The sequence below is a fragment of the Myotis daubentonii genome, chromosome 8, assembly GCF_963259705.1.
Source record: "Myotis daubentonii chromosome 8, mMyoDau2.1, whole genome shotgun sequence".
Taxonomy (NCBI): Eukaryota; Metazoa; Chordata; class Mammalia; order Chiroptera; family Vespertilionidae; genus Myotis; species Myotis daubentonii.
Window position 1 is genome coordinate 27670627 of NC_081847.1, and position 8312 is coordinate 27678938.

At 42.6% G+C, this 8312-nt stretch overlaps 1 protein-coding gene across 1 annotated transcript in view; it reads left to right on the plus strand.

The window, feature by feature from the left end:
- The window catches only part of HAO1 (hydroxyacid oxidase 1), a 60892-nt gene extending 55474 nt beyond the window's left edge, over nt 1-5418 (plus strand). The window contains exons 6-8 of the mRNA XM_059705578.1: nt 3095-3253; nt 3369-3438; nt 4675-5418. Of these exons, the coding sequence (XP_059561561.1) occupies nt 3095-3253; nt 3369-3438; nt 4675-4745 (300 nt within the window). The 3' untranslated portion in view covers nt 4746-5418. The remainder of the gene's footprint in view (nt 1-3094; nt 3254-3368; nt 3439-4674) is intronic.
- The last annotated feature ends 2894 nt before the right edge of the window (nt 5419-8312 follow it).

Sequence of the window (8312 nt, forward strand, 5' to 3'; positions counted from 1 at the left end):
TAGGTAAAGGGGCATATGTAAATGGATCCAAAGCATGTTTGGCAAGGCAGAGAAGCCAAAAGGGAAAAGAGGAAAATCACAGTGCTTGCCAAACATTTAGGGGCTGCGCGCCAAATGTTGCCTTCACTTCCTCCAAATCTGTTGCCGGGTTTGGTCTTCAGCCTTTTACATAAAACTCTTTTTAAGTTTTGCCTCTAAAATTTTAGGGGTGAAGTGGGAAAAACTTCTGAGTGATTTCAGCACAATTATTTTGAGAAAAAACTGCACTTGAATGCATGGTAGCCTTTTCAGCATGCATTTTAAGTAGGGATTGGATTTAACTTTAGATTTAAATATGTTGGTATGAATGTGAATAATTTCTATAGATTTTGACCTGCAGGTCACCTTGGGAATTGTTTCCATTCCCAAGTGCAAAGATTTAGATCAAAGTAGCTGACAGTGTCAGCTATAAGCTATGAACTATATTGGCGATTAGCCAACTATAGTCACTATTGGCAGGTGATGCTATAAAACAAGATTCCAAATTCAGTGTTTTAAACCAACAGTAATTTATTCCCATGAAACTCTGTGTGAACTGCAGGCCTGCTGATATGGACTTGGTACTGGTTAGGTGACTGTGCTCCCAGTTTCAGGTCCAGTTGAGTTTGGCTGGGCTAGCTCTGCTTCCTGAATATTTATCCTGGGGCCTAAGGGGGAAGGAGTGACCAGGGGATTCTCCTCTCATGGCAAATGGCACAGGTGCAAGAGAAAGTTGAGACCCATGAGGGTGTTTAAGGCCTATGCCCAGAAATGACACTCTCCACCTTACATGCTATTTGTCAAAGAAGGTTACAAGCCCAAGGCCAACATCAAGGAGTGGGCAAGTGCACTGAATTAGTTTTTTCTTTTTTCTTTTTTTAATATATTTTATTGATTTTTTTACAGAGAGGAAGGGAGAGGGATAGAGTTAGAAACATCGATGAGAGAGTATCATCGACCAGCTGCCTCTTGCACACCTCCTACTGGGGGTGTGCCCACAACCAAGGTACCTGCCCTTGACCGGAATCGAACCCGGGACCCTTCAGTCCACAGGCCGACGCTCTATCCACTGAGCCAAATTGGTTTGGCTAGTTTTTTCTTTTTAGTGGGAAACTGCAAAGTTGCCTTGAAAAATGAGTGGGTTCAGAGTGGTGTGAAAGATCGGGAACAATGATGCAATTTACCAGATCAACCTCTATGAGGATCTTGTGTTCTCTAGTGATGATATAAGCTCATTATCAATTGCCAATCAAGATGAGGACCTTCAAGGTACATGTGGTCATATCCCTTTAAAAGCAAGAAAGATATTTTCACCCAAGCCAATTAGCTCAGTGGATAAAGCGTCCGCCTACGAACTGAAGGATTCCAGATTTAATTCCCATCAAGGGCACATACCTCAGTTGCAGGTTCAATCCCAGGCCCTGGTCAGGGCACATGTGGGAGGCAACCAATGATGTGTCTCTGACACATCAATGCTTCTCTCTCTGTCTCTCCCTCTCCCTTCTACTCTTTCTAAAAATCAATGGAAAAATATCCTAGGGTGAGAATTAAATACACACACGCACACACACACATATACATATACATCTATCTTCTATATATATATAAAAGGCTAATATGCAAAGTGTCCCCTAGGGAGTTCGACTGGGAGAATGGGAGTTTGATCTCTTGCTATAACATGTGCTGACCATCAGGGGGTGGCGCAGAACATGGCGGGCGATCAGCGGCAGCAGGGTGCTGAGGGAGCAAGGGAAGGAGGGGGCGGGGAGGCAGGGAGGTGGGGAGGTGGGGAGGCGGAGAACCTGATGGGTCCTGATTGCAGGCCAGGCCTAGGGACCCTACCTGTGCACAAATTTCGTGCACCGGGCCTCTAGTATATGTAAAAGCCTAAGCAACTGAACAACCAAATGACCAAAAGACTGGTCACTATGACACACACTGACCACCGGAGGCAGACACTCTATGCAGGAGCTTCCCCCTGGTGGTCAGTGCGCTCCCACAGCGGGAGTGCTGCTCAGCTGACCGCCAGGTGTCAGATGCCAGGCTCACGGCTGGAAAGCACAGCTGCGATGGCACAAGCCTCTCCCACCTCCATGACAGCACTACCGAGCAGCAGCAGCAGGTGCAGCAGGGCCAGGATCGCCTGGCCCGGGGTCGGGGTCCTCCCCAACTGCCTGCCACTTCATGCACTACTACATCCCTTGGGGGATGTCGGACTGCCGGTTTCTGACATCCCCTGAGGGGTCCTGGATTGAAGGGTGCAGGCCAGGCTGAGGGATTTGTGCACTGGGCCTCTAATATATATATATATATAATTTATTTATCTACTTATTTATTTTTTCATGGAGACCTATGAACTGGGAGGTCACAGTTTGGTGCCCAGTCGGGGCACATACCAGAGTTGTGGGGCTCAGGCCCCAGTGTGGGGTGTGCAGGAGGGTGGGGGTGGGGGTGGCTGGTCAGTGGTTCTCTCTCATCATTGATGTTTCTATATCTCTCTCCCTTTCCCTTCCTCTCTGAAATCAATAAAAATATATTTTAAAATAATAATAAAATAAAATTAGGTTTATATTTTTAAAAATCATGATTTTTGGCCCTGAACAAGTAGCTCAGTTGGTTAGAGCATCATTCCAATACTCCAACATTTTGGGTTTGATCCCCAGTCAGGGCACATACAAGAATATACTGATGCATGCATAAATAGGTGGAACAGCAAAAATTGATTTCTCTCTCCCTTCTTTTCTCTCTATAAAAATCAATACAAAAATAAAATAGAATCGTGATCTTTGAATTTGAATATCAGGAACAGAAAAAATATTGTGGTTTCTGACAGAAAAGAAGCCACCCAATTCCAAATGTAGTTTGTTGTTGTTGTGTTTTTGTTTGCTGTTTATTTGTTTTAGTTACTAGCATTTGCACCACTTTTATTTCAGGGGGACTTTACTATTGATTCCAAATCTACTTAGCTTCTTTTACTCTGAGTCCTAGTCAGATGGTCAGTGGGCTGTGGGTGTTGAGGGGGGTAACAGTGCATCATGCAGAGTATTGTCTCATAATTGACCTCTTCTTTCCACAGATTGATGCTCTGCCCGAAATCGTGGAGGCCGTTGAAGGGAAGGTGGAAGTCTTCCTGGACGGGGGTGTCCGGAAAGGCACTGATGTTCTGAAAGCTCTGGCCCTGGGAGCCAAGGCTGTGTTTGTGGGGAGACCAATCATTTGGGGTTTGGCTTCCCAGGTAATCGGAGGACAAATAAATAAATACGTAAAACAGGATAACTCAACAGTGAAATAAGTACATGAAACGAGCCAGAATGACTTTCCCAAAAGATCTGTGTCTCTTCCTTGTTTAGGGGGAGAAAGGCGTTCAAGACGTCCTTGAGATACTGAAGGAGGAATTCCGGTTGGCCATGGCTCTGAGCGGTAAGATCTGGATTTGCAATTTACAACTTTTTTTTTTTTTTAATAAGTATCTTTTTATTGATTTCAGAGAGAAAGGGAGGGGGAGAGGGAGATAGAAACATCAGTGATGAGAGAGAATCATTGATTGGCTGCCTCCTTCACATCCCACATTGGGGATCGAGCCCGCAACCTGGGCATGTGCCCTGACCAGAAATCGAACTGTGACCTCTCTCACCTCTCTGACCTCAACTCCTGCTACTGTCACCATTGCTTATTCTGCCCAGGGTTCGTTTATCTCCCGGCTGTTCCTTGGCTATGGCAGACATGTTTCAGCCTTAGGGCTCTTCCCCCAGATATTTACATGGTTGATTCCTTCACACCCTTCAGGTCACACTTACACTGCGCTTTCTCAAAGGGCCCCATCCTGACCACCCTATTTAAAATGGCAACTTGCTCTCTGCCCACCCACTCAGCTTCCAGTTTTCTTTCCCTATCATTCTTTCATTATTTTATCATAGCACCTATCACCTTCTATAGATCATCTATCTTATGATTTATTTTTTAAGTTATATGCATTATGTAGCATTTCTTTCCTCTCTAGAATGTAAGAAGCACAAGGCAGCGATCTCTGTCTATAGTCTTCACTGCAGTATTTCTAGCGTGTAGAGCAGTGCCTGGCACGTAAACAATATTTGCACAATGAACGGATAAATAAATAAGCAGCATTATTACTAGGAACTGTTTTGGATTTGACTCAGATGGACCTCTACATGCAAAGAATGACCTTGAGTTAATTATCAACTCCCCAACTTTTGAAGATAACGAGGGCTTCCTTTTCTGTGATCCATATCACCCTGATTGTCTATGTAGATAGACTCCCCAAGATCAATGGTCTACTCACTACTGTGCTGAGCCTGTGTGGACACAGCCTCAGTGAGAAGAATGCCATTCTGTGAATCCTCACTCTGCATTTTAATTTGCTACAGACACATCCTAAAAGAGAGCTTTCAGCCACTGGCTCTTTATTAAATGTGGCAGAAAGAATATACTCTTTGTGTTAATAAAAATATGTGCCAGTCATTTTGTGTTAAGGACTGTTTAGGTAATAAAAATGGTCTCATGCCACATAAGATTTGGCAAGGCTACCTTGAATCATAAACCTTACATTTGTCAAGTTTTACATTCCTTGGGAAAACGATTACCTGCCTGATTATTATTGCATTCATTTCATATTAAATGTATGCATTATTTTTTCAGGGTGCCAGAATGTGAAAGCCATCGACAAGACATTGGTGAGGAAAAATCCTTTGGCCCTTTCCAAGATCTGACAGTGCACAATATTTTCCCATCTGTATTATTTTTTTTCCAGCATGTATTACTTGACAAAGAGACACTGTGCAGAGGGTGACCACAGCCTGTAATTCCCCACTTCGATACAAAGGGTGTCGTTCTTCTCCAACAAAATAGCAATCCCTTTTAGTTCATTGCTTTTGACTTTTCAATGGGTGTCCTAGGAACCTTTTAGAAAGAAATGGACCTGCATCCTGGAAATATATTAACTGTTAAAAAGAAAACATTGAAAATGTGTTTAGACACCGTCATCCCTTGGCATGCTAACGTGCTGAAAAACAAAAGATATCCTTTGGTAAACTTGAAGGTAGCTAATGCGGAGGTGAAAATTTTAATGATCACACTGTTTATTAGCCTGCATTGTGTTTAGATACCCATAAAACACTGTTCTTAAATTATAAGCTCAGGTTCCAAAGGCTCAACATGCCTGGGAGACTTGGATTCACAACACTGACGAGGTAGCACTTGATAGAATTGGGATGAGTGGGTGGTAATTTGTGATTTTCTAGATACTTTTTTAATACCCTGAGCTGTGCTACTTCTTTGAATGTAGATTTTCATTCCCATCCTCAGTGTCTGAATATATCTGAATATTTTGTGATATACATTGCTTTCTAACCACAAAGAAATAAAACATTATTTTGAAAAGAGTATATCTGGTCCATTTGCAACAATATGGAATTTAACCATTTTGCTTTCTTAATGCTAATTGGTTCCCTATTTCTCCATGTATGCTGCATTATTTCTCATACCGTCTAGTTCCTCTTCTTTATTCTCTTGCTTCTTTCCATCACAACTGTGTGCAAACCCAGCTACATTATTTGTGAGGATCATGCCCAATGAAAATGTCAGTCCCTTGTTCAAAAAGTTAGAAAAAGCTTTTCCTTTCTTCTACAGTTTTTCTCTTAATCTGTCATGGTATCTTTTATTTGCCATTTAATGCCACATTCCCTTGGGCAAGGGGATATGCACAGGGCAAGTGCAGACCCTCACAGGTGCCTGGGACACCATCCTGTGACCTGCCCCAACTCTTCTCAGTCCAAGTCCAGGACCCTTGAGGTGGAGGGTGGCCTTGTCACTGGGTGAGATAGAAGCCAAGGACTCATTCAGGGGAGGTGAGGAGATGGTGGGAGATGAGATAATGTGTGAACCTAGGCTCCAGGTCCCCAGCTTATCTCTTTGGTTCATTATAAAAAATGAACTCAAAGATGAAATTATTAAGAATTTTAAGCCAACAGCCATAGAACATTAAACCCAGGCATGAGGCCCCTTTTTTAGTGTGGAGTCCTGTGCAGCTTCACTGGTTGCCCACAGAGGCCTGGTCACGTGACTTTTAGATTTATCCCCAAACCAGTCATATGATGGATTATAGGTGGACTTGGTAGTCAGTGTAATTTTGAGATTGATTTTTCACCATCTCCCTGATTGTTTAACCACTGTTAAGTATTGAGTGAAACAAATGAGAAAAACACTGCCTTAAAATGAGATCATTATTTTATGTCTTATTGTTTTACTAGAGGCCTGGTGCATGGGATTTGTGCACTGGTGTGGGGCGTGGCCTGTGGGGATTGGCCCGCTGTGGGAGCACTGCTCATCCCGGTCAGCCCAGCAGTGCTCCCACTGTGGGAGCACACTGACCACCAGGGGGCAGTTCCTGCATTGAGTATCTGCCTCTTGGTGGTCAGTGCACATCATAGCGACTAGTCGACTGGTCGTTCTGGTCATTCCGCCATTCGGTCGCTGGGCTTTTATTATATAGGATTATTAAGGATCTTATTTTCTTTGTCTCTCTTTCTTTAAATGCTAGAAATTTCATAAATAGTATGATGGACACAAACATTGATCTTTTGTTCTGAAATTATATTTAAATCTGATAAAATAGAATTGTTTAATCTTCTAAAAAGAAATAGTTACCTCTTTGTGTTTTGTTCAAGCAGAAAGAAGGAATATTACTGTCATATCATGTAACTATTTCATGCTTTTTGAAGTAATATTAATAAATTAATAGGTATGTAATAAGCACCTCTGATTTCCCCAAGTGATTTAGAAACGACTTTTCTGTTGGCAAAGAACACTCACTCTAGTTACACTGGAGTATGTGGCTGGATGGTGACGTGCTAAAAAGCTGGTAACTTCCCAGCAAATGGAGCTCTACACATAGTCTTTTAAGTAAATTTTATGCAAGTTACATGAAAATAGGATTAATGGTCTTAATTTGTGAATTTCTAGATGCTTTTATAACCCTCTGAGAGCCATGCTCCCTCCTGGAATGTAGATTTCCTTTTTTTTTTTTCCTTCAGAGTTGCAATATAACTGAATACTTTGTGATCTATATTGTTTCCATAGTCAAACTGATGTAAAGTTGTCTTTACCATTTTGGGGAGTGTTTCCCATCCAGTTGTAGCAATACTAAATCTGAAACTATCTGGTAGCTAAAACAGGGGTGGCATGTGTGAGTTGCGCATCATTTCTGGGGATTTTTTTACTTGAAGTTGATAGAAATGCTTTGAGGAAGCCAATCGATTTTTCTGTGTTTTAGTTTGTTGAAATATGTTGAGGGAGGGGTTGTAGGGCCAGGACAGGTAATGCAGGCCAAGTCTGCTTTTCTTGTACGTCGTTCAACATGTGTAGTGCTCCAGAGTAGTGTTTCTCAGCCTGTGGACGCATTATAGTCACTGAGGGGCATGTTGAAGCAGAGTTCTGGGCCCCTCCAAAGATTCTGATTGAGCAGGTATGGAGTGGGGCCTGACATGGTCCCAGGTGAGGCTCATGCTGCTTGTCTGGGCATCATACTTTGAGAACCACTGGTCTAGCCTAGAGTAAGGGGCATCACATCAGGTTTGCTAGTTTTGAGCTATAGAAATGAACCCTGAAAGTATAAAAAGCTGCGGTCCATTGACCCAATGGAATACTGCTCAGCTGTAAAAGAGAAGAAAATCTTACCTTTTGTGACAGCATGGAGAGATGTGGAGAGTGTTATGCTACGTGAAGTAAGCCAGTAAGGACAGACAAATACCATGTGATTTCACTCACATGTGGAATCTAATGAACAAAATAAACAAACAAAATAGAAATAAAGATTTTCAATGTTGGAGAATAATGTTGTCAATATTGAGCAGGTCATGTTACACATGGTTGTTGTCCACGTCTGCCCCATGAGTCATAAGTTCCCCAGGCTTGTAACATCTTACCCTCAGAGGTGTTTCTCTCAGGGCTAAAATCACTCTTAGGCACTTACAGAGCAGCATGCCTGAGACATCGCAGTGATGGGTGACTGCCAACGGCATTGGCCAGAATCTCTTTTGTTTAAATTTGCTTATATTCTGCTACCAGGAAGAATGTGGGTGTGAGACAAACTTGCTTCTTTCCACCAGGTTTGGGGTGCCCATGTTCCCAGGCCTGCAGGAGTGAATTAAATGGTATTGGCTGCATCTGTGTCATTGCTGTTTTAGTCATTCATTTGTTTATCGTGTCAAAATATTGGCGATTGTGACATAGCTTTAGAGGGCTGTGGTGGTTAGTATAACATGAAAGGAAGTTGTGGC